General features: G+C 42.5%; 1 protein-coding gene across 6 annotated transcripts in view; it reads left to right on the plus strand.

Moving 5' to 3' along the window:
• The first annotated feature begins 11,191 nt into the window (after positions 1-11,191).
• Positions 11,192-27,046, plus strand: part of HECTD4 (HECT domain E3 ubiquitin protein ligase 4) — a 181,973-nt gene continuing 166,118 nt past the window's right edge. For 3 of the 6 annotated variants that reach the window (XM_081802187.1, XM_081802188.1, XM_081802189.1), the window contains exon 1: positions 11,192-11,571. In XM_081802187.1, the coding sequence (XP_081658313.1) occupies positions 11,395-11,571 (177 nt within the window). In that variant the 5' untranslated portion in view covers positions 11,192-11,394. Of the gene's footprint in view, positions 11,572-11,775; positions 12,273-27,046 lie in introns of those variants that run through there. The other 3 variants (XM_081802184.1, XM_081802186.1, XM_081802185.1) reach the window with 1 other exon arrangement.

Below are 27,046 nucleotides of genomic sequence, written 5' to 3' on the forward strand. Positions count from 1 at the left end.
GGCGCCTGGGTGGCTCAGTCGTTAAGCGTCTGCCTTCGGCTCAGGTCATGATCCCAGGGTCCTGGGATCGAGTCCCACGTCGGGCTCCCTGCTCGGCAGGAAGCCTGCTTCTCGCTCTCCCACTCCCCCTGCTTGTGTTCCTGCTCTCGCTATCTCTCTCTCTGTCAAATAAATAAATAAAATCTTAAAAAAAAAAAAAGAAAGAAAGAAATTCACATTTTAAAAAAAAAAAGAAAGGATACAGAAGATGTGGTATATATACACGATAGAATACTACTCAGCCATCAAAAAAAAAAAAGAAAAGAAATCTTGCCATGTGCAAATACGTGGATGGAACTAGAGGGTATTATGCTAAGTGAAATAAGTCAATCAGAAAAAGACAATTATCATATGATCTCACTGATAGGCGCCTGGGTGGCTCAGTCGCTAAGGGTCTGCCTTCGGCTCAGGTCTTGATCCCATGGTCCTGGGATCGAGCCCCACATCGCATGAGCCCCGCATCGCATCGGGCTCCCTGCTCCGCGGGAAGCCTGCCTCTCCCTCTCCCACTCCCCCTGCTTGTGTTCCCTCTCTCGCTGTGTCTCTCTCTGTCAAATAAATAAATAAAATCTTTAAAAAAAAAAAAAAAGAACATGGGTTTAAAAAAAAAAAAAAGAAACAAAACAGAGGATCATAGGGGAAGAGAGGAAAAAATAAAACAAGATGAAACCAGAGAGGGAATCAAACCATAAGTGACCCTTAATCATAGGAAACAAACTGAGGGTTGCTGGAGAGGAAGGGGGGGCGGGGGTGGAGTGATGGGGTAACTGGGTGATGGACATTAAGGAAGGCATGTGATGTAATGAGCACTGTATATTATATAAGACTGATGAATCACATCCTGTACCTTGGAAACCAATAATACATTATACGGTAATTAAAAAATAAAATTAAATTTAAAATAAAATTTAAAAAGTACGTTAAAAAAAGAAGTGCAATTGCCTGATTATATGGTAATTATATGTTTAGTTTCTAGTTTCTTGAGGAACAGCCATACTGCTTTTCACATTAAGATATATACTTTTAACTCTCTTAATACTACCACCATAGCAAGGAGGTTCTTGTATTTTCATTATCATTCCCATTTTACAGATGGGAAGACTAAGGCACAGAGAGGTTAAGTAACTCCCCCAAATGGGATGAACCTGGATTGTCTGGCCCTTGGACCCATCCTCTTAACCATGTCCTCTATCACCTCTCAAATTATTAAAGCAGAGACTTGGTTCAATTAATCTCCCTACCTATGGACTTCCCTACAAAAGATGACCTGGTGTTAATTCATTTAGTGATTCTTCAACTCTGTATTAAGCACTGACTATGTCCCAAGCATTGTGCTAGACATTATGTATCTTACAGTCTATCAAGGGAGAGAAGGCACCAAAATTTTTATTACGAATTATTCAATTGCAGTTAAGGACTACTAAAAGAGGCAGACCTGTGATGTTTGGGGGTGGGGAGGGCAGGGACGATCTCTGTGAGGTAGCTGAGACCTGAAGGATGAATAGGAGTTTGCCAACCTACCCAGGTGGGGAAGTGCATCTAGGCTGGCGATCAGGAAGTATAAAGGCCAAGAGGTAGGAACAATTATACAATTGGTAAAGAAATGGAAAGAAGCCAGGGTGACTTTCTTAGATCACCATGGACACTAGTCTAAGACGAGGTGAAGAAGCAGCCGAGGGGTAGGAGCATAGGGAGCATGTAGTACATGTAAATCATAAAACCACAGTGTGGATGAATGTGTGAAGTTTTTTTGCACAGCATCTTCAGATTCCCTAAGCAGGAAAACCCTTTATGAAGCAACTACTTTATTCCAAGCACCATGCCAGGCACTAGGGATTTAGGGATTAACCATAAAAAAAAAAAATCTCAGTATCGTCAATGGCTGACTAACAATAAAAAGGCATGTATTCATCCCTCCTGGGTCTGCGGGTAGGCTGTGGGTTGGTTTTACTTCAGGACAGGGATCTGTGGGGCTCAGCTCCAGGCCATGTGCTGGTAGCTCAGGTCTGCCACATGTCTCATTTGGGGACCAACAACTCCCAAAGCACAGATTTAACCTCTGCTCACATCACATCTGCTAAAACTCCATCGGCCAAAGGATGTCACATGGCCAACCCCAACCTCAATAGGGCGGGGAAATCTACTTGACCTGCTCTGATGAGAAGTCTGGAAAGTCCCTCCATTAGTGTCCTGGGCTGTGGTAACAAAGTACCACTAACTGGGTGGTTTATTTATTTTTTTAAAGATTTTATTTATTTATTTATTTGACAGAAAGAGACACAGCGAGAGAGGGAACACAAGCAGGGGGAGTGGGAGAGGGAGAAGCAGGCTTCCTCCTGAGCAGAGAGCCCGATGCTGGGCTCGATCCCAGGACCCTGGGATCATGACCTGAGCCAAAGGCAGATGCTTAATGACTGAGCCACCCAGGCACCCCTAACTGATGGTTTAAAACAACAGAAATCCAATCCCACGGTTCAGGAGGCTGGAAGTCCAAATTCTTGGGTATCAGCAGGGTTTATTCCTTCTGGAGGCACTTAGGAAGAATCTGTTCCATGCCTCACTCCTAACTTTTGGTGGTTGCTGTCAATCCTTGGCGTTCCTTGGCTTATGGAGGTGTTACTCCAATCTCTGCCTCTGTTGTCACATGGTCTTCTTCCCTCAATGTCTCCTCTGTGTCTCTGTGTCCAAATGTTCCTCTTCTTATAAGGTCATCAGTCTTTGGATGAAGGCCCCCTCCCCTACCCCACTCAATCTAGTATAACATAATTTTGACTTGATTACATCTGCAAAGGCCCTATTTTCAGATATGGTCACATTCACAATTCTGGATGGACATGAATTTGGGGGGAACACTCTTCAACTCAGTACAGTCACATAACAAAGGGAAGGGCTGTACAATTTTAATAAAGGGAGAAAGTAAAGAATTGAGAAAACTCTTTCCAATCTACCACAGAATTACAGCAAAAGCCCAGAGAAGGGAATGAAGCTATCTAGTCTGTTAACTGTAAGTATCTTAGTGTGTTCAGTGGGTAGAGAGGGGATGAGGACCATGAGGAGTGACACTATAATTCAACAAGAGCCTGATCCTGAGAATTTTGTGAGGCACCAGACAAAGTCAAGAGAGATCAAGATGTTAGAGCCAGAGAGGAACCTGATAATCATATTTGCATTTTTGAAAGATTCTATATGGACACAGGTTTAAAGGGGACACAAGGGAAAACTAAAATATGTTAGTAAATGGACAGTTGCAGGAATCTGATGAACTTACTGATTTTTAACTCATTAGAGCCTTCAGTGTGAATTTTTATGGAAAAGAAACTTGCTGACATAAATATAAGTAACTTCTAGGGCACAGCCTTAAATAATACTAAAATTGTGGGGAATAAAATCCCCACAGGTGTGACCCTGGAGTCCTCATGCTGCTTCAGATTGAATTCCTTCATGACAAGAAAATATTAAAGAGAAAATATCCACTCTTATGCTCATCTCACACAATTTTCAAGTTACCAGGTGCACACATCTGTGTTCCTATGAGTGTATGTAAATTTCTGTGTTCTGATTTTCTTCATAGAATATTATTTCATAAATCTTTTACATTGCTATATAAAAACTTCAAAAGTATTCTTTTCAATGGCTGCATACTATTCTATTTTATTTTTAAAAAAGATTTTATTAATTCATTTGAGAGAGAGCGCATGAGCAGGGGGAGGGGCAGAGGGAGAGGGAGAAGCAGGCTCCTCACTGAGCAGGGAGCCCGAGGTGGGGCTGGATCCCTGGACCCTGCCTGAGATCATGACCTGAGCCGAAACCAAGAGTTGGACGCTTAACTGACTGAGCCACCCAGGCACCCCCTATTTTATGTTAAATATACATTATTATCTCTCACCTCTTGAATTTTGCACATGCTATTCTGAAGGTCTGGAACACTCCTCTCTACTACTGCCCTTCCCCTAACTTCAGTCATTGCTTTGTTTTTGTTTTTTTTAAAGATTATTTATTTATTTATTTGACAGAGAGAGACACAGCGAGAGATGGAACACAAGCAGGGGGAGTGGGAGAGGGAGAAGAAGGCTTCCCACCGAGCAGGGAGCCCAATGCAGGGCTCGATCCCAGGACCCTGGGACCATGACCCCAACCGAAGGCAGACGCTTAATGACTGAGCCACACAGGCGCCCCCATGTAATGCTTTTCTTCGGGTTACTGGATTTCCCGTACCATCCTCACTTCATTTAACCAACTCACACGCATCATTTAATGCGCGGTCCTCAGGGAATCTTCCCCATGTCTCAGACCAGGTCCCTGGACTTCTCATTCTCTGTGGAAGTTCTTGCTCCAAGTCACTTCCCCATCCTAAGCTTCACGAACCTAATCTTTCCTTGCACAAAGTAGACACTCAGCCCAACTATGGAGCAGGTGCTTCTGCTCTATATGGTCTACTTCCCCCATCACAGATAGGACTTTGTGCACTCAGGGACTACTGAATTAATGAAAACATAAAGCGCTTGCTTTTCTTTTTGTGCAAACTCTATGATTGTATCTTTGGCTCACTTTTCCTTTGCGGGGCGGGGGGGACCGTTTCTTAATCTAAGTGTTTGCAGCAGGGGAGCTTTTTTTTTGCAAATTGGCAAGTCGGAAATTTCAATTTCAGTGCAGCAATGCCTCTAGTGCCCACAAGGGGACGCCAGAGGACATAGCAACTTTCAGAGCGCCATGGTGCCTGATTTTTCCAGTAAGAGCTGAGCTGCACTTAATACCGCTTCATCCTGGGCTTTCATCAGCGTGGAGGCTTGTCCCTTAGTTATGGAAATTCAAAGGAGCGCCAAGGAGAATTTCTCCCTCTTCGTTTTTTCAAATATCTCTTTCATCCTATTTCCTTTCCCTGCCGCTTCATAGACCCACCCATGAGCCGAAATAATCTTCCTTGAATAGAAGAAGAAGAAGAAGAAGGAAGAAAAAAGCAAAAAAGAACAGAAGAAGGAGGAGGAGGAGGAGGAAGAAGAAGAGGAGGAGGAAAAAGAAAAAAAGAACAGGACCTACCAGATCATTTGGGAAAAAAAAGATATTGAGTAGGTGTATGTTTCCTCTTTGAGACTATGATTAGTGAGATGGAAACAATCAATCTCCCCCACAGTTTCTGTCAGTGTGTGTGTCTGTTTAGCAGATGTGTGCATGTGTTTTTTTCCTTGGTGTTTTGAAAAACCTTAAAAATTAACATGGGGGCGCCTGGGTGGCTCAGTTGGTTAAGCGACTGCCTTCGGCTCAGGTCATGATCCTGGAGTCCCGGGATCGAGTCCCGCATAGGGCTCCCTGCTCGTCGGGGAGTCTGCTTCTCTCTCTGACCCTCCCCTCTCTCATGCTCTCTGTCTCTCATTCTCTCTCTCGCAAATAAATAAAATCTTTAAAAAAAAAAAAAAATTAACATGGATGCTTTGTTTAAAGCTATTTCAAGCTCTGTTAAGGCTTTTCAAGGACCACTTATCTTCACGCCACACTCACTTTTTTGTGAGCCCAGTAAGGATTAGAGACTCATTTTAGACAGTCAGCTGGTACAGAGAAGCCAGCAGAAGGGAGAGATACTGCAAAATCCCAGAGGGGCCCCAGCTTGAGCTGAGGCCAGTGAACATCACGTCAGCAGCTGGGGCAGCAGGGAGATGGTCTCCATCAACAAGCTTGCTGTCTCTTGGGGAGATGCCTCCCAGGGAAAACTGAGGTCCAAAAGCTATTCCTTCCTGCTTTCTCGTGCTTCCTCTTTGCTTCCAACTTAGGGTTGCTCAGTCAATACTTTATCTTCCCATCCCAATACCCCGTTCTCCAATGGAAGAGTAGAGAAGGACAACTCCAAAGAAAAGAAATCATCAACCATGAAACTTCTCTTTCTATGAACCTATGAATGTATGTTTCCTGTGTGCATAATGTGTGTGTGTGTGTGTGTTGTCTTGACTAAATTTAGATGCTCTGCCCCAAGGCTTCCAGCATAGAGTTCTTTTGACCAGGGACTTTCTTTGTCTTTCTAACCATTCTAGAAATTCCCAGTAAATTATCTTTTTCCGGAGGGGTCTCTATAAATATTAATTCATCAGCTGCCTCATCATGGTACGGTGGCAGGCATGCAGTCCTATGACTAATTAATTACTGTTGTTAAAATATTAAATAACTATTCATTATGCAGTCTAAAGTCTTTCAGCCCTGGATATGTGCTGCTTTTATTAATTGGGGTGAAGGACAATAATTCCTGGGCATCTTGACTCCTGATCTTGAAATATAAACAATAAGAGCAGGATAATGTTTCTCTGAGCTACACTAGAAGATTGTTTTTAGATTCTAAAACCTGAGGGCGCCTGGGTGGCTCAGTTGGTTAAGCGACTGCCTTCAGCTCAGGTCATGATCCTGGAGTCCCAGGATCGAGTCCCAGGATCGAGTCCTGCATCGGGCTAGCTGCTTAGCAGGGAGTCTGCTTCTCCCTCTGACCCTCCCCCCTCTCATGCTCTCTCTCTCATTCTCTCTCTCAAATAAGTAAGTAAAATCTTTAAAAAAAAGAAAAAGATTCTAAAACCTGAGTATTTAAAAAATTGTGATGGTTGCCATTAGGTTTGGAAGTTGTGAGCAAAAGGAAAGAGTGATTTCTTTAGAGTTCAAATAAGGAAGTAGGGGGGCACCTGGGTGGCTCAGTCAGTTAAGCATCCAACTCTTGATCTCAGCTCAAGTCTTGATCTCAGGGTTGTGAGTGTAAGCCCCGCGCTGGGCTTCATGCTGGGCGTGAGGCCTACTTAAAACAAACAAACAAACAAAAAGCAAAGTAAGGAAGCTGGGATTGTAGAATGAGACAGACTTGAGTTCAAATCTGAGCTTTAATATTTACTGGTTGTGAGACATTGAGCAAAATATCCAATTGAGCCTTGGTGTCCCAACTGGAAGGGGGGAATGATATGACCTCACTCGGAGGGTTATTGTGAGGATGTGTGAAACGGTCGTTTCATCACATTTGCCTGTTTTATTGTTTTCATGGCACTGATCGGTTCTGAACTATTGGACTTAGTGTTCTTTGCTTTCTGTCTGTCTCCCCCACTCGATTGTCACTTCCTAATGAGAAGACTCTTCTGCCTGAGAGTAATGTCTGTTACACAGCAGGAATCAAGAAATATTTGTTGAATGAATAAAAGGAGAAGGGCCATCTTTCCGTGGAATATTTTCAACACATGTTATTATAGCTGTCCAGGTCTCTGAGAGCGGGGAGTCAATTTTTCATACATTAATCCTGGTATTCAGATAGATCTCCATTCTATATACCTCCCAGGATTTAACATCTACTAGGGGCTTGGCAAATGCTTGTGGAGGGCGCCTGGGTGGCTCAGGCCGTGAAGTGTCTGCCTTGGGCTCAGGTCATAATCCCAGGGTCCTGAAATCAAGCCCCAGATTGCGCTCCCTGCTCAGAGGGAGTCTGCTTCTCCCTCTCCCTCTGCCCCTCCCCCCTGCTCATGCTTGCTCTCGGGCACGTTCTCTCTCTCTCAAATAAATAAATAAAATCTTTTAAAAAAATGCTTGTGGAATAAGTATCATAAAAATGAAATTAAAATCATGATAAGGGACATGAGATTGTTGTAACAGTGCTATGATATGAATTATTTATTTAGGAGGGAGGCAGTGCAGGATGAAGCCTGCTATGGGTTCAAATCTTGATTCTGCCAATTCCTAGGCAGGTGCCAGTCACTTAATTCTGAGCCTCAGTTCTTGTTAATGAATACTCTGAAGGGTATATGGTAGATAAATGAGTAGATGTATTCTGACACCTAGGTGCTCAATAGCTTTTATTTATTTATTTATTTTTAAAGATTTTATTTATTTATTTGAGAGAGAGAGAGACAGAGTGGCACACAGTGTGAACAGGGAGGAGAGGGAGAAGCAGGCTCCCTGATGGGCAGGGCTTGATCCCAGGACCCAGGGATCATGACCTAAACCGAAGGCAGACACTTAATTGACTGAGCCACTGAGGCGCCCCAATAGCTTTTATTTTTAAAATTTTTTTCTTTTTTAAAGATTTTATTTATTTATTTGACAGAGAGAGATACAACGAGAGAGGGAACACAAGCAGGGGGAAGTGGGAGAGGCAGAAGCAGGCTTCCTGCGGAGCAGGGAGCCCTATGTGGGGCTTGATGCGGGCTCGATCCCAGGACCCTGGGATCATGACCTGAGCTGAAGGCAGATGTTTAACGACTGAGCCACCCAGGCGCCCCTCTTTTTTTCAAAAGTAATACATGTTCTAGGAAGAAAACTGGGAAAACATTCCAAAGTACAAACCACAGATCCCCCAGTCAGCTGTAAATGCATTGCTGAGATTCACCCAAATGTTATATCAGGCATGATACCCTCCAGGTTTTTATATCTATAGTCATACATGCATGTAATTTTAAGATGTAATCATACATAAACATAATTCCAAAATTTCCTTACTATTTTAGCCTGATTTTTTTTCCATTTAGCAATAGATCATGAACATTCACTTGCATTACTATTCTTCATAAACATTATTCTAAATGGCTTCATATTTCATCTTATGGATATACCATTATTATGGTTAACTATTTGCATATTGTTGGCCATTTAGAAGGTTATAATTTTTCCTCTTATGAACAGTATTGACCTGTACATCCCTGTATATGCATCCTTGACTATGGGTCTGATTATTTCCTTTGAACAACTTCCTCAGAGTTGAATTGCTGGATCAAAGGGTTTGCACCTTAATGTTCTTCTGATTCATTTGCTTATTTATTCTTTTTTTTTTTTAAGATTTTATTTATTTATTTATTTGACAGAGAGAGACACAGCAAGAGAGGGAACACAAGCAGGGGGAGTGGGAGAGGGAGAAGCAGGCTTCCCGCTGAGCAGGGAGCCCCATGCAGGGCTCGATCCCAGGACCCTGGGATCATGACCTGAGCCGAAGGCAGACGCTTAACGACTGAGCCACCCAGGCGCCCCATGCTTATTTATTCTTTATGAAAACTATTTTTCAGAGCAGTTTTAGGTTCATAGCAAAATTGAGAGGATGGTACAGAGATTTTCCATATACTCCCTGCCTCCACACCTGCATAGCTTCCCTTACCTTCAAGTTTCCCCACCAGATGGTACATTTGTTGCAACTGAGGAACTTATACTGAACATCATCATCCCCAAAGTCCATAGCTTACATTATAGTTCACTCTTGGTGGTGTGGATTCTATGCATTTGGACAAATGAATAAGGACATGTATCCATCGTTATGGTACCAGAGTATTTTCACTGCCCTAAAAATCCTCCATGCTCTGCCTATTCATCACTCTCACCATACCCCAAAACCCTGGCAAACCACTGCTCTTTTTACTGTCTCCATAGTTCTGTCTTTTCCAGAATGTCTCATAGTTGGAATCACACAGTATGTAGCCTTTTTTCTTTTTAAAATTTTATTTATTTACTTACCATAAAGATTTTATTTGACAGTGAGAGAGAGAGGGAGAGAGTGTGTGCAAGCTGGGGGAGTGGCAAGCAGAGAGGGAGAAGCAGACTTCCCCCTGAGCAGGGAGCCTGGACTGAAGCGGGACTCTGATCCCAGGACCCTGGGATCATGACCCGAGCTGAAGGTAGACGCTTAATCGACTGAGCCACCCAGGCGTCCCTTAATTAATTTATTTATTTTAGAGAGAGGGGAGGGGCAGAGAGTCTTAAGCAGAATCCACGCTGAGTGCAGAGCCCAATGGGGGGCTCAATCCCACAACAGGGCCCCAAGCAGGCTCCATCTCACGATCTGAGCTCAGTGGCTGAGCTGAAACCAAGAGTCCCACGCTTAACCGACTGTGCCACCCAGGTGCCCCATACGTAGCCTTTTCAAATCGGTTTCTTTCACTTAATAATATGCCTTGAAGTTTCCTCCATGTCTTTTCATGGCTTGATAGTCATTTCTTTTTAGCTCTGAATAATATTACATTGCCTGGATGGACCTCAGTTTATCCATTCACGTACAAAAGGGCATCCTGGTTACTTCCAAGTTGTGGAAATTATGAATAAAGCTGCTATAAACATCTCTGTGCATGGTTTTGGTTTTTTTTTTTTCTTTTGGTGGACATACATACATTTTCAAGTCCTTTGATACCAATGAGTGCTTTTATTTTTTTTTTTTAAGATTTTATTTATTTATTTGACAGAGACACAGCGAGAGAGGGAACACAAGCCGGGGGAGTGGGAGAGGGAGAAGCAGGCTTCCTGCTGAGCAGGGAGCCTGATGTGGGGCTCAAACCATGACCTTGGGATCATGACCTGAGCCGAAGGCAGACGCTTAACAACTGAGCCACCCAGGCGCCCCATTGAGTCCTTTTTTTTAATTATAAAAGCAATACAAAGATAGCAATCTTCACCTCAACCATACAGACCGGTCCCACTCTGCATAGCAACTCGCATTAAAAATTTGGAATGTGTTCTCCTACACATTTTTCTCTACATACATAGTTCTTTCCTTTCTTGTTTTAATAAAAATGGGACGGCGTGCATATTTTTAAGGTGCACGTCAATCAGTGTTGAATATTGGTGGAATATAACAGTTTCAACCCCACTAGGGAGCATTTACTAAGTGTTAGATGCTGGGCACTAAGCATTGTGACCGGTGCTTTATTTTCATCAGGTTTTGAGTGCTTACTGAGTACTAGACATTTTGGTAAATATGAAACACCTACCGTGAGGCGCTACCCAGTGCTTATGAACAAGTGTGCACTGTGCCAGATTTTTGCATATATCTCATTTAAATACGAAAGCAGGGAGTGAACCTCCATGTTCTGCCTAGGGTGGGGGTTCTGCCCCCCTGCAAGGGGTGCATACCTGAGTAGGTAGAGGAGGGGAGGCGGAGTCTTCTTCTCCCGGTGGACTGCAGACCCAGGGCGCCCCCGAACGTCTAGGGGTAGGAGAAGGAAAGGTCAGTCTGAGGACAAGACCGAGTGAAAGGCAGGGCAGAGGTCCAGCAGACCGATTAGCCCCGGGCCGCCCTGGGTGGGCGGGGCCAAGTGGCTGGGCGGAGCCTGTATTGTCCGCTCCGCGGGGCATGCCGGGAGCCCCGCCCCCAACATGGCGTCTCACTGACAGTTGGCTGCTGAGCGGCAGAGGCGGGTCCTGCTCCTCGGCGGCGGCGGTGGTGGCGGGGCCGGGGTCTCAGGGGCCGGGGGTGGGGGGATGGCGGCTCGGACCGCCTAGGGCGGAGCTGCACAGGCGAGGCTGCGAGCGGGGCGCTGCAGGCGGGCGCGGCGGCTGCTGCTATGGACTGGTGATCGCGGCGTCTCCTGCTCGCGTCTCCCCCGGGCCGGGCGGCTGCTCCTCACCGTCAACCCCTCAGCCGGGGCCATGGGCTCGTCTGCGGCCGCGGCAGCTGCGGCGGCGGCGGCCGCGGACTCGGCGCAGTGGCTCTCAGTGAAGGAGGAGACCATCTTCCTGCACGACGGGCTGATCCGGGTCACCGACCTGGCCGAGCTGCCCAGCGAGATCCTCGGGGCCCCGGAGGCCGCCGACACCGACTTGGAGGTGAGCGAGGCTGCTCCCCGGCGTCTGCCAGCAGATTAGCCCACCCGCCCCGCATCCCCGGGGTCGGGCCATCACATTTCTGCCTCACCCCCGCCCCGAGACCCCCCCGAAGACTGCCCCGGCAGGTGTGTGGGCGCGGGGAGGACAGGTGGGGGGCCTCGGCTGCAGGTCCGCAGCCCGCCCGCCTCCCTGTCTCCTCGGGGCCTCAAGCCCGCCGGGTATTGCATTTGTGGTTTCATTCTGAGCGTTCTGACACCCGGCATTTTATTAGACTATCACCCGGCACGGCCTTCACGCCCTGGAAGAGCCACCGTCGCCTCCCAGGCTCTGTCTCCCCTCTCCCATGGACCTCCTGGACTCACTTCCAGGGCACACCCAGGTTGCTTAGCTTTGGGGACATTTTAATATTAACGCTGTATACCTCCCCCTTTCTTATTCCCAGTTCTATGTTGATTTTTCTTTCCCCCGGGGGAGGGTATTGGCAGCTGTCGATCCGTGATGGGCAATCCAGCAACTTCTCTGTGTCGTGCCTCGGATTGACACGGGCCTTTGTCAGGGAAGCGGGCAGTGTGGACAGCGAGGGTGATGCTACAGGGGCCCTCCGTGCGCTCTCCGCAAAGGGTCACGGGCGCTTTAGGCCTCAAGGCCTTTTTCGTGAGCTCGGGGGTCTCCGAGAAGCAGAAGCTCAGGAACTGTGGCAGGTGCAAAAGGAAATCTCCGTTTTTGTGTTGCTGCTGGGTTTGGGGGCAGAAGGAAACCAAATATGCTGGGTTGATGAGAACTTTCCACCGACTTCACTTGGTTTCGTGTTTGCCCAGAGGTGGGAATACTGGCAGTATCATTTCATCGAGGCCAGCCGATGCTGACGCTGCACCCCCTCCACTTCGTGGGGTGATATTTTGATGTGTATGTAGCACGGGGTGTCATGAAATTCTTGCTGTCGCAAGGAGGACTCTCTGGGGTAGGGCGCAGAGAGGATGGCCTGTCTTCTGGCTAAAAACGGAATGCGAAGAATCTTTCGTGTTTTGCGGTTTTGCATGCACTTCGGTTTTCAAAACAAGGAACGTTTATAGAAATGTATTAAAACCCATTACTGTGTGTTTCTGGAAACGGTAGTGATCAGATCGCGTTGGCCAAGATGTTTGGGTGTGCTTGAGATGTGAATGCGTTCCACTGTGTTTTGTGTCTGGATTTGAGGTTGAGGTTGCAGCATTCCCATTGTGAACTCTTAATTGACTTATTTTACAGTCTGGCCACCGAAAAGGGAAGATACCAGTTGATAGGGAATTCCTAACATAGGATTATGGTTTTCTTGTGTCTCATTTGGGCCTATTCTAGAAAAAGCAAGTGTCTGAGTGTCTTACCAGCTTGAAAGCTCAAAGGGTATTATGCTATGATGGTGGAATCTTTTTATTTAATTGACTTTGTTGAATGTGAAATGTGGGAAGTGGATGCTCTTTGTTTCTTAGAGACTAAGTTCACAGATCCTAAAATTTTGTATGTATGTAATATATTTATTTTTAGGATTAAAAAGGTAGGAGTGGTTAAAAATACCTGAGCTCTTAGGTTGGCTTTCCTAAGATGTTTACTGCATAAATGTATTGAGTATTTGTCAGCTCTTTCCACAGAAGAATGATCTTAAAGAAAACCTCCCTGGCTTGGTAGATTTTTAAAAACTCTTGAAGAAAATGTATGTTCTGACCTTTCAGAAACCAGTATGTGTATGGGTAATAAATATGACTGTCAGTGGTGAAGAACTTTTTTCATTTCTTTCCATATGTTATATAGGCTATATTGTATCAGTAGAAATGGATAGCTAAGAATGTTTTGTGGCTGTTAGATTTGTGTTTGCAAGGGTGTATTCACATTTAGTTATTTAATAATAATATTGATTAAGTATATCCTGTGTGTCAGACATCATCTTACTAAGTTCCTAAAAGGATCCAAGTAGCTAACTACTGTTACCTATTGTAACAACTATAAATATTGCACCCATTGTGCAGATGAGGCAAGCAAAATGCAGAGTTAAGTATGTGACTTGCTCAAGATCACACACAGAGAGCCTGGACATTAACCCAAGTCTATTGGTCCCTAACACATCTCCTTCTGATCATAATATCCTCCTTGCATGTATGATACTCATATTTGTAATTATCTAAAATTTCGTAACTGGCTAAAGATAGGGTAATAAACAGGTATTTTTATGTCCTTTCTAGTATTCTTTTTCATGTTTGAGGAAGATTAGAGGTTCATCAGCTTTTTAATTTATTTATTTGTGTTTATTTATTTATTTATTTTTGCTTTTTCATTATATCTGCATTTTTCTTTGATTTTTAAAAATTTTTTTATGTTATATTAGTCACCATACAATACATCATTAGTTTTTGATGTGGTGATCCATGATTCATTGTTTTTGAATAACACCCAGTCATCAGCTTTTTTAAAAAACTAACTTTTGAGGGGCACCTGGGTGGCTCAGTCAGTAAGCGTCTGCCTTCGGCTCAGGTCATGATCCTGGTGTCCCAGGATGGAGCCCCGCATCGGGCTCCCTGCTCAGCTGGGAGTCTGCTTCTCCCTCTCCCACTCCCCCTGCTCATGTTCTCTCTCTCTCTCTCTCCCTCTCTCTCAAATAAATAAATAAAATCTTTAAAATAAATAAATAAAAAACTGTTGAAATGCTGCCACCCCTATGAGGTACATTCTTCTAAGCCTCTCCTTCCAGTGGACATCTAGCTAACCAATGGCCATTTTTTCTTTTTTCTTTTTTTTTTTTTAAAGATTTTATTTATTTGACAGAGAGAGACACAGCGAGAGAAGGAACACAAGCAGAGGGAGTGGGTAAGGGAGAAGCAGGCTTCCCGCCGAGCAGGGAGCCCGATGCGGGGCTCGATCCCAGGACCCTGGGATCATGACCTGAGCCGAAGGCAGACGCTTAACGACTGAGCCACCCAGGCGCCCTTATGGCCATTTTTTCATAGTGTTTTCTAGTTAGATAGAATCCTTCAGTTGACAGTTTTGGATTAGGACAAATTTGGATTAAGCTGACTAATTTATGATTGACAACCTTAATGCATAAGTGTGCACTAACTGCAGTAGAGTCTCAGAATTTTAGAGCAAGAAGGGGCCTTGGAGATAATCACTTTCCTCATTTTAGAGAGAAGTTGTCTGAGATCAGGAGAGGTTATGACTCGGTAGTGAAGCTAGTTATGGCAGGACAGACGACTAGATCCTGGCTTTCCTGCCTTTGAATTCCAGTGTTCTTTTCACTTTGTAAGTGCTGCTCAAAGTTAAATGTCAATTTGAAAAAAGAACCCATCCTACGAAGTGGATCAACATTGACTTAGCATTTTAATTTAAGCACTAGCACAGCATTTGAATTAAAAATTTTCTTCCTAGTGAATTTTAAACAGAAGTGTTTTTTTAAAGTTTATTTATTTATTTATTTTAGTAATCTCTACACCCAAGGTTGGGTTTGAACTCATGACCCTGAGATCAAGAATCACATGCTCTTCTGACTGAGCAGCCAAGCCCCTCAGAATTTATTTATTTTTTATTTATTTATTTATTTATTTATTTAAAGATTTTATTTATTTGACAGAGAGAGAGAGAGACAGCGAGAGAGAGAACATAAGCAGGGGGAGTGGGAGAGGGAGAAGCAGGCTTCCAGCAGAGCAGGGAGCCTGATGCGGGGCTCGATCCCAGGACTCTGGGATCATGACCTGAGCCGAAGGCAGACGCTTACCAACTGAGCCACCCAGGCGCCCCAAGAATTTATTTATTTTTTAAATCAATAAATAGTGTGCAATCAAATTTCTTCAACAAGTATTTGTGGAATTCAGAAGCGGGCAGGCCCCACTGTCCTGGGCATTGAGGACGCAGCAGAGGATACAATAAAATCTTTGTCTTAAAAAAAAAAATTTATTTTAGTGGAAGGATATAGACAATAACAAATAATCAAATACGTATTATGTATATATGTATATGTAATACCTCAAATGATAAATGCTGGGGAGGCAAGTATAGCTGGGTAGGAGGAATGGGGTGTGATGGTGGGGAAGAGTTCCCTTTTATGTAGGATGGGCAGGAAAGGAGAGCACAGAATGGCACTTGAGCAGAGCCTGAAGGAGGTGAGAGGGTACCATATGGCTGCTGGGGAAAGTACATCCTAGACAGAGGACAGCAAGAGCCAAGTCCCTCAGAGGGAAGCATCCTTAGCATCCTTAGTTTGGAGCTCTGAGCCCAGTAAGCCAAGAGGAAGAGGACGGTGATAGACGATGGGGCGTAGGGGATGTCCATCAAGTAAAGCTGGTAGATAAGGACTTTGAATGCATTAGAAATGCAGAATGAGGTTTTTTCTTGGTGTTTAAAATAGCTACCTGTATTTATTTTAATTTCATGTTGTTGGCAGAAAGTGAAAGTATGTAGGAAATTATTTTTTAAGTGTGAAATAAATATAAATTTAAGAGAAATTTAAAAAAAACTTAAAAATGACAACTCAAATATTGCATTTTACATTACATTTCATAGAACATTAGTCTTTTTTTTTTTAAGGGAATTTACAAGAAAAAATAGCTTATTTGTGGAAGTTCTAAAAGGTTTCTGCTTCCTATCTCATTTTTTTTTACAAACTCTAGCGGGGACAGGCCTTGCACATATGGATGTTGACAGAGAAGCTAATTGACTTGCCCAAATTGGCCAAGATATTTTGTTTCCTACAGTTTAGATTAATTTTGAACTAAGACATTTCAGTTAATGTTTCTTATTTTCCATTGTGTTTTTTTTTATAAGAACCCACCCCATCCCCACACGCTCACACCAATGCAAAAGACTTGAACATGAAAAACAACAACAACAACAAAAAGACTTGAACATGAATGTTCGTGACAGCTTTATTTGTGCTTGCCAAAAACTGGAAACAATCTAAAGGTCCATCAACAGGTGAATGGATAAACAAGTATGATTTATGCTGAGTGGAAGAAGCTAGACAAACAGGAATACATATTGTAAGATTTCACTTATATGAAATTCCAGAAAATGCAAACTAATTGATAGTGACAGGAAGCAGATCAGTGGTTGCCTGGGGATGAAGGTGGACTGGAAGGGATGGGAAAAGTACTTGAGGAAACTTTTTGGGTGATGGCTTATGTTCCCTGTTTTGACTGTGGTGATGGTTTCATAGTTGTATATATACGTATGTCAAACCTCATCAAATTGTACATCTTAAATATGTGCAGTGTATTGTATGCCTGTTCTATCTCATTAAAACAAATGAACAAACCCCTTGCAAGCCCAGAATGCTTTACTGATACTGTTTATGAAATGAAAAAAGGCTCAGGACGGTTTTTTTGTTGTTGTTTATTGTTTGTTGTTTTGCTATGTAAGGGAAGGAGTTGATCAACTGGAATAAGTTAAGGTTTTGAATACTTAGGACACATTCAGATGAAACCTTTGAGATGATAATTTAGATTTATAAATGTTAATCTATTCTCCTAGGAGGATACCACCAGCCAGTTTATCCTTTGGTCAGATTCCTTAGGAAGCAGTTTATGTACTTTTATAGAATTCCAAATTATGGGGCGCCTGGGTGGCTCAGTTGTTAAGTGTCTGCCTTCGGCTCGGGTCTCATCCCAGGGTCCTGAGATCGAGCCCCACATTGAGCCCCACATCGAGCCCCACATCGGGCTCCCTGCTCCACGGGAAGCCTGCTTCTCCCCTCCCCACTCTGCCTGCTTGTGTTCGCTCTCTCGCTGTGTCTCTCTCTGTCAAATAAATAAATAAAAATCTTTTTTAAAAAAAAGAATTCCAAATTCTAAATTTGGAAGAGGTAATGAATAAATGAATAAAACTACTTTTGCTTGCGAGTAAAGTTAATTACATTGTAATTAATGAGCACTGGAAGAAGAGTCGCTAAATCTTCGTGCAGGATTCTGTGAGCTTGGACAAATGGCTCAACCAGCTCTCAGGTTTGGCTGGCTAGCTATAAAGTTAGAATGAAGTACCTTATGACTGTGGGAGGCAGTATTTGCCTAGAGGTCAAAGTCAGGTTTAAAGAATCAGATTGGGACTGAAATTCTAGCTCTGCCTTGTACTAGCTGTGTGACTTTGGGCAAGTTCCATACCTTTAGTAATCCCTGGTTTCTTCTTCCACTGCAACTTCTTTGTCATCATTGTCCCCACCTCTACTTACCGCCATGACTACAGCGTCAGCACGTTGTGTGCCAGGCTCTGTGCTAAGCACTTCACATGCATTATCTCATTCAATCCTCACAAAAACCTTGTAAGGTTGTTACTATGGTTATCCTTACTTTACAAATAAGGAGACTGTGGCACAGAAGTGAAGTACCTTGACAAAGTACCTTGACAAAGATCATACAATTAGTAGCAAAGCTGAGAGTGAAATAGATCTGTCCAACTCTAGCCCAGGGTCCAGGCTCGAAAATTATGTTAGACGCTTCATCATCTGTAATAGGGGAGTAATAATAGGGTTAATGTAAGGATTAAATAAGGAGGGATGTGATTATGTACTTACAGTGTGTATGGACTGTCTTTATAAGGTGCTACGTTGCTGGAAAGTTGTTTTTAGCATATTCAGTCAGCTGTCCATTGTATATGAAAGCAAAACTGTGCCATCGACAGAATTTTTTTTTCTCTTGTAGTGGATAGTGGAGATAGTAGGGTGTGTGTGTGTGTGTGTGTGTGTGTGTGATCCTTCTGGAATTTTCTTCCTTCCCAATTTGTTTGCAGTATGGCTAGGCAGATGAGATAATAGTCTTCATTTCAGTTTTCCTCCAATTGTGTCTAAGGTCTTGCTAAATAAATCAGTTTTGATTATTATCTGTCTTCTTGGCTTCCATATTGACTGTCACAAAATACCACCTGTTGGCCCAGGCTACTGGGTGGATTGTCATGCACCTGTTCTTTCCTAAGTAATAAGGTACCTGTGGTGATAATTATGAAAGGCTTGTCAAGTCCTGAAAGGGCCCCATGCTCTGTCCTCCCTCCCCCTCTTTCCATCTTGTTTTACAATGGTGCTTGTGGGATGAACACAAGGAGCATAGTGTGCTTTGTAAGATGTTTAGTCAATAGTTGTAGACAAATGTAAATAACAGCAGGTGATCAACTATGGGACAAATGCATGGTTACTTCAAAAGGATAGAAGACTGCAGATATTGTATAACTATTACTTTGATCCTGCATTTTTAAACACAATTTATGTATCCATTAAAATATTTTTTAGGGGCACCCGGGTGGCTCAGTCATTAAGCATCTGCCTTCAGCTCAGGTCATGATCCTAGGGTCCTAGGATCAAGCCCTACATCCTCGGCGGGAAGCCTGCTTCTCCCTCTCCCACTCCCCTTGCTTGTGTTCCCTCTCTCGCTGTCTCTCTCTGTCAAATAAATAAGTAAAGTCTTTTAAAAATTAAAATAAAATATTTTTTAATTTTAATTTTTATCCATTAAAAAGTTTTAAAACAAATACATGAATATATCTTTATAAAAAGTGGAAAAACAGATGAAACTGAAATGCCTTTTGCACACCGTCCCTAATCCTGGTCTCCATCTACTTCTCACCACTGTTAAATCAGTGCTCAAATTTTTAATGTATTCTTTAAGATCATTTTTTAAAAAAAGATTTTATTTTTAAGCAATCTCTATACCCAAGGTGGGGCTTGAACCCATAACCCCAGGATCAAGAGTTGCATGCTCTACCAACTGAGCCTGCCAGGTGCCCCAAGGTCATTTTTGAATGTGTACTTTTATGTGTGTTTGTGTGCATATTTGCCTTTTTTTTTTTTTCCTGTCTCTTAGGAAAGATGTGATGCTAGACATATATTTTCATAATTTTTTAAAGTCAATTATATGTTTTGATCTTCCTGTGTCTCCATATACAGATCTACCATATTTTTTTTAAGTCCTGCATGGGACTCCAGAAATACTAGCTTATTTAGCCATTCCCTGACTGATGGGTGTCTTAGTTTCCTGTTGCTGTGCTAACAAATCATCACACACTTAATGGCTTAAAATGACACAAATTTATTCCTATATTTACTCTTATGTTTGTGGAAACTGGAAGTCTAAAATGAGTCAGTCTCACTGGGCTAAAGTCGGCTGCTGGCAGGTCTGGTTCCTTCTGCAGGTTCTAGGGAAGAATCTATTCCCTGGCCTTGTTCACAGCTTCTAGTGCTCCTTCCTCCATCTTCAGAGTGTGTGGCTTTGGTCTCAGATCTGTCATCACATGTCTTCTCCTCTGACTGGCTCCTCCAGCATCCCTTTTGTAAGGACCCTTGTGAGTACCCTGTCTCCCTCCGCCTCCCCCCCTCCCCCCGGATAATCCAGGCTCATCTCCCCATGTCAAGATCCTTAATTTAATCACTTCTGCAAAGTCCTTTTTGCCATCCAAGGTCACATTTACAGGTCCTGGGATTAGGACTTAAATATCTGGTTGGGGGGTGCATTATTCAGGCTGCCACAATGGGTATTTTGGTTGTTTTCAGTTTTTCACTATTTTTGAAAAAGATTTTATTTATTTATTTATTTGAGAGAGAAAGATAGAGTGGGCGGGGAGGAGCAGAGGGAGAGGGACAAGTAGACCCTGCGCTAGGTGCAGAACCTGATGGGGGCCTGAATTCTATGATCCTGAGATCATGACCTGAGCCAAAACCAAGAGTCAGACACTCAACAGACCGAGCCACCCAGGCCCCCCTTCAATTTTTCACTATTAAAACCGGTCCTTCAGTGCATACCCTTGCATGCCTGTTGTGCACATGTTGGAATATTTCTCTAGAGCAGTTCCCGAGAGGCAGAATTGCTGGGTCATAGGTGACCATTTTAAATTTTAATAGATATTGCCAAATTGCTCTCTAAAGTAACCATATTAGTTTATACTCCCAAGTAACAGTGTTTGGTAGGACCTCTTTTCCTTACACCCTCATAGAGATTATTTTAGAACTCATGGATTTACTTAATTTTATCATTTGCTTAAGGCCATGGCTTTCACTCCAAAAGAGGAAGCCACTAGATGTAGTTGGGTACCTGGAAATACAGGCTGGACCACGGTCAGCTGAAAGAAGCCAGAGTGTTCCGTTAGTGCTGCCTAGCTCTTATCACTTCGCTTCAGAGGACCTCTCTTGCAGCTTGATCTTCTTTGCTCCTGACATATACTCATTTTGGTCTGTAATCCAGTTAATACAGACCATGTCCATATTTAGGCAGGAGAGAGCAACTTCTTATTCTGATGGTCTGGGGTTGCTGCCAGACTCGAGCTGTGCCAGGGAGCTGCCCACTCTGGGAAGAGACACACTGGCCCCTGAAGTGTGTTCAGAGTGCATGGTAGTTGTTAGGCAGACTGTTTAGACACAGACTGTCTTAAAATTTTCTCTCTTATATGCCAGTATAAAGGGTAATTCTACATTTCTTTTTAACCTCTATGAAAAATGACATTAAGTTGATTGTATTTTTATGTTATGCAGAACTTTTTTGCTTATAAAGAAGTAATACACGGATGCTGTAGAAAATAGAGAAAACACCTATTGTGTAAGAGAGAAAAAATATTCTTTGATTGTACCATCCAGAAATAGTTATATTAATTAATTAATTTCTTACTGTTTCCTTCAGTTCATATTTTTATATATAAACAAAATTGAGATTATATGCTATATACAGATTTTATCCTTTAATCACTTATTGGGAGCAATTTTGTCAGATTAGATTTAAAAACATAATTTATTTTATTCATTTTATTTTTTTAAAGTAATCTCTACACCCAACATGGGGCTTGAACTCACAACCCTGTGATTAAGAGTCACATGCTCAGGGTGCCTGGAGGCTCAGTCAGTTGAGCTTTCGACTCGAGTCATGATCCTAGGGTCCTCGGATCGAGCCCCACATCGGGCTCCCTGCTCAACAGGGAGCCTGCTTCTCCCTTTCCCACTCCCCCTGCCTGTGCTCTTTCTCTGTCAAATAAATAAATAAAATCTTAAAAAAAAAAAAAAGAGTTATATGCTTTATCAACTGAGCCAGCCAGGTGCCCCTGAAAACATAATTTTTAATGGCTGCGCAGTAATTTATGGATGTATTATAATTGTCTTGTTGTATCTTACTGTTTTTTCCTCACATCTGCTATTTTTTTAAATAACCCTAAGATCAAGAGTTGCATGCTCTACTTACTGACTGAGTGAGCCAGCTAGGCACCCCACATCTGCTATTTTATTTTATTTTTAAAAAAGATTTATTTATTTATTTTAGAGACAGTGCAAGCGGGGGAGGAGGGAGTGAGGAGGGGAGGAAGAGAGGAAGGCGAAGATAAGCAGATTTCCCGCTGAGTGGGGAGCCTGACCTGGGGCTTGATCCCAGGACTCTGAGATCAGGACCTAAGCCGAAATCAAGAGTCAGATGCTCAACCGAGTGAGCCACCCAGGCACCTCCACATCTGCTATTTTAAAGATAATTCCAGTTTAGAGGAGGCCAAAACATTTTTTTTTTCAAAGATTTTATTTATTTATTTGACAGAGAGAGACACAGAGAGGGAACACAAGCAGGGGGAGTGGGAGAGGGAGAAGCAGGCTTCCCACGGAGCAGGGAGCCCGATGCGATGCGGGGCTCATGCGATGCGGGGCTCGATCCCAGGACTCTGGGATCATGACCTGAACCGAAGGCAGACACTTAACGACTGAGCCACCCAGGCGCCCCAGAGGCCAAAACATTTTTAATGTTTAACGTTATTTGTTTAATAAAATTTTGTAAATTTTATATTTGTAGTGGTTATTAAAGTGTGTGTTTCTGCGATCCATTACTACTGACAGTTTATAACTTAAGGGGATTTTTATCTTGCTGTATGATTCCTCTCCTGATAATGTTGAATATTTCTGAGGAGCTTTGAGTTTATAAAGTGCTATTAAGTAGAATTGTAGAATAATTAATGTTCCATGATGGGACACTTGGGGTGGACACACTTGAATCCCTCGTGTTTCTACTGAAACCTGCAGTTGGCTGAATTACTAGGTCATAGCACAGTTTGTAGCAATTTTAGATTAACGATAAGGAGATGCGTAATTTGCAAACCATTTTATGCAAATCATAGGTTTAGTAATTCTAATAACTACAGAAGCATCATTCAAGTAGTGGTTTTATACCAACAAAATATTAACGTTCAGCTTGTATTTGTAATGAATCTTTTCTGTGTTTACTGTATTTGCCTTGTGCTTTATAGTTTGCATTATTGATTACAAACGAACAAAGATTAATATAATAGATATAACTACAGGGCAGACTAGAAAATCTGGACCTCCTATCTCTGTTCATATGTTTGCTTTTCTTACTGTTGAAATAAAATAATTAAGAATGTTAAAGGACAATCTGTGTCAACATATTTTCATCAAAACAGTAGTACATAATAGAAGAATGACCTTCTTTATTTCTTGATTCTGATTCCTTTCTGATCATCTAGTCGTGGTGTAGCTGAATGACAACTACTGGTTTATTTAATCTAGAAAGGAGCAATATGGGTGGAAAGGTAAAAATATACATGTGGAACTTTGGAGGAAGCATGTTTTGAGCTTATAATAAAGGAGTTTCCTTTCCTTTAGGGGTTCTGAACCTGAAAATAGAATCCAGACACCATCTATAGAATTCAGGGGATCTGTGAGCTAGAGTGGGGAAAATTTTATCTTCATTTACTCATACCTTAGATGAAATTCAGCATTTCCTTCAATTATGAATATAGTAGAATCCTAGTAGTATTGGCAGAACCTGTGACTTTGTACAACCAGTTGAAATCATAGAAATTTTCTTTCTTTCTTTTTTTTTTTAAAGATTTTATTTATTTATTTGACAGGGAGAGAGATAACAAGAGCAGGAACACAAGCAAGGGGAATGGGAGAGGGAGAAGCAGGCTTCCTGCGGAGCAGGGAGCCAGATGTGATGCGGGGCTTGATCCTAGGACCCTGGGATCATGACCTGAGCCGAAGGCAGACGCCCAATTACTGAGCCACCCAGGCGCCCCTGAAATCATAGATATTTTCATATCATATTGTATTTATTTGACAGAGAGAGACACAGCGAGAGAGGGAACACAGGCAGGGGAATGGGAGAGGGAGAAGTGGGCTTCCCGCCGAGCAGGGAGCCCGATGCGGGGCTCGATCCCAGGACCCTGGGACCATGAACTGAGCCGAAGGCAGACGCTTAATGACTGAGCCACCCAGGCGCCCCTGAAATCATAGATATTTTCATGTCATATTGTAGATGTTGGACATATCTTGAAGTATTGTTTATGCTCACCATCACTTAGAAATTATGGTAAATAATGGATCTTGTTATTCAGTATAGTGAGAATGAAGCTCCTCTATTGATAGCACAAATAAAGCATTTTGGTAACTGTATTTCAGTGTACTGTAATTGGAGTTTATAATCCCAGGTATTTTATTTTACACATTTACAAATGTTATCTGAGAAGAGTCGACAGGCTTCATCAAAAGCAAATGAAGGGGCCCTGAGATAGCCTTTCTTTCTCCCAGCATCTCTCCTATTTTAGTTCAAGTTTGCTGAAGACCAGCATAGTTTGCAATTTTCTGAAATAAAAGTGACCACATTTTTTTTTAAAAGATTTATTTATTTGATAGAGACACAGTAAGAGAAGGAACACAAGCAGGGGGGCCAGTGGGAGAGGGAGAAGCAGCCTTCCCTTCCCACTGAGCAAAGAGCTCATTGTGGGACTTGATCCCAGGATCTCGGGTCCATGACCCGAGCGGAAGGCAGACGCTTAATGACTGACCCACCCAGCTGCCCCAGGGAAGCTGTTTTTTAAGACAATAAAATATCCACTAAAAAATGACAGGAAATTCTTTTGAAATAGAACAGTTTTTTTCCCCCACCAGATAATTTGGATTTTTCCCATGTCTGGGGAGAATGTTTGCCAACTGAAGCTATGTGAATAAAAATTCATTAATATACTTTATATCAGGATCTTCCATTGCTAATAAAGAGCCATTTTATTTTATTTTATTTTAAAGATTTTATTTATTTATTTGATAGAGAGAGACAGCAAGAGAGAGAACACAAGCAGGGTAAGTGGGAGAGAGAGAAGCAGGCTTCCCGCCGAGCAAGGAGCCCGATGCGGGGCTCAATCCCAGGTCCCTGGGATCATGACCTGAGCCGAAGGCAGACGCTTAACGACTGAGCCACCCAGGCACCCCTAAAGAGCCATTTTAAATAGGTGGCCACAACCAGTAATAGTTGGTATTCCAGGGGAAACATTTTTAAAATCCTAGATTCATTTTGCTTTCATTTTTCTATAGAGTACAATTATATACTTCTAGTTTCTTTTATTGTTCAAATTGTTATTTTGTGTTTGTATTGTCAAAGTTCAGAAGTTTTACTTAAATAGCCTCCAGAACTGTGTTCTCCAATTGGTAGCAACTACTCACATGTGGCCATTGTGCTCACTTGAAATGTGGCTACTTGGGATTGAAATGTGCTAAAAGTGTAAAATACACATCAGATTCTGAAGACTTCATGTAAAAAAAGAATGTAAAAGATCTCAATATTTTATATTGATTAAATATGGAAATGAAAATATTTTGGATAATGCATTAAGTAAAATATATTATTTAAATTAAAATATATTAAAATTAATTTCATCTCTTTCTTCTTACTTTTTTTTTTTAAAGATTTTATTTTTAAGTAATCTCTACACCCAATGTGGGACTTGAACTTATCCTCAAGATCAAGGGTTGCATGCTCTACCGACTGAGCCAGCCGGGCACCCCTTTTTTACCTTTTTATTTTTTATTATCTATCTATCTATCTGAGAGAGAGAGAGGGAGCTGGTGTGGGGGGAGGGGCAGAGGGAGAGAGAGAATCTTAAGCAGGCTCCATGCCCAGCATAAAGCCCAACCCAGGGCTCCATCTCATGACCCTGAGATTGTCATGACCTGGGCCAAAATCAAGAGTCGAACACTTAACCGACTGAGCCATCCAGGTGCGCCCCCCCGCCTTTTACCTTTTTAATTGTAGCTCCTGGAAAATATTAAATTCCATATATGTCTAACATATTTCTATTGGACAGCACTTCTTTATACAGAGGTCAGCAAACTATGGCCCTCAGGGTCATATCTAGCAGTCTGTTTTTATAAATAAAGTTTTATTGAGACAAAACCAGTTCATTAATTTACATATTGTTTGCCTTCATGCTGCAATGCAGAGTTGAATGGTTTTGACAGAGACCACAAGACCCGCAAATCTTCTGGGGGTTTTCATTTACACTGTTTTCATTTCATCCATTCAGTGGTTCTATGAAGCAGTAGAGGAGATATTATTTCAGGAAAAAAGTTTAAAGAAGCCAAGTGATTTGTCCAAGGTCATGTAGTTAGTTAGTGCTAGGGTTAGGACTCTAGTTCTGAGTGATTTTCCACTGTACATCTGCTATTTATTTATTTATTTAAAGATTTTATTTATTTATTTGACAGAGAGAGACACAGCGAGAGAGGGAACACAAGCAGGGGGAGTGGGAGAGGGAGAAGCAGGCTTCCCACGGAGCAGGGAGCCCGATGCGGGGCTCGATCCCAGGACCCTGGGATCATGACCTGAGCCGAAGGCAGACGCTGAACGACTGAGCCACCCAGGCCGCCCCAACGGCTACTATTTTAAATAAGAGCTACACAGCCAGGCCTACACATGGCTGCCAGAGTAATCTTCCTAAAGCTAACAGTTACGTTACCTCCTTGCCTAAACCTTCAGTGGTTTCCCATTTCCTATGAACTAAAATAATAATTCAAGGTTGCTATGATTTGGTTCCATTCTGCCTTTCCTGCCTTTTAGCTCATTACTCTCTATCCCCCCAGGGACAATATATTTCACAAACTCACTTTTTACATTCTCTCCTACAGTCTTGGCTCATAGGGTTTCATTGCTCTGGGGAGTCCAGACTCCACTTTTGGAACCCTAGTCTTTATCCTTCAAGATGCAGATCAAATGGCACTCCTCCATGAAATTTTCATGATGCATACGGTTAGAAATTGTCACCCTCTCTATTTCTTTTTTTAAATTTTATTTTATTTTATTTATTTATTTGAGAGAGAGAAGCAGACTCCCTGATGAGCAGGGATCCCGATGTGGGACTCGATCCCAGGACCCTGAAATCATGACCTGAGCCGAAGGCAGACGCCCAACCAACTGAGCCACCCAAGCACCCACCCTCTCTATTTCTTACACTGCCTTATAAAGTTATGTATTTGCATGCTTGATCTCCCTTACTACATTATAATCTCTTGGAGGTTAACCACTTCTTAGTGTACATTATGGTGTACCTACTAACGTAGCTCAAACATTAGATGTGGATTGAACTGAATGCTAAAAAGAGCATTTAGAACAAATTTGAAAGGGTGGGATTTAATAAATAATATCATGAGGACATAGGTTCATGGAGAATAAGATAAGAATAGGTAGTTATTTTTGATGAACTAAAGTAGTGTAGGTGAGAC

The sequence above is a fragment of the Leptonychotes weddellii genome, chromosome 13 (assembly GCF_054177405.1).
Source record: "Leptonychotes weddellii isolate Sample4059 chromosome 13, ASM5417740v2, whole genome shotgun sequence".
NCBI classification, from domain to species: Eukaryota; Metazoa; Chordata; class Mammalia; order Carnivora; family Phocidae; genus Leptonychotes; species Leptonychotes weddellii.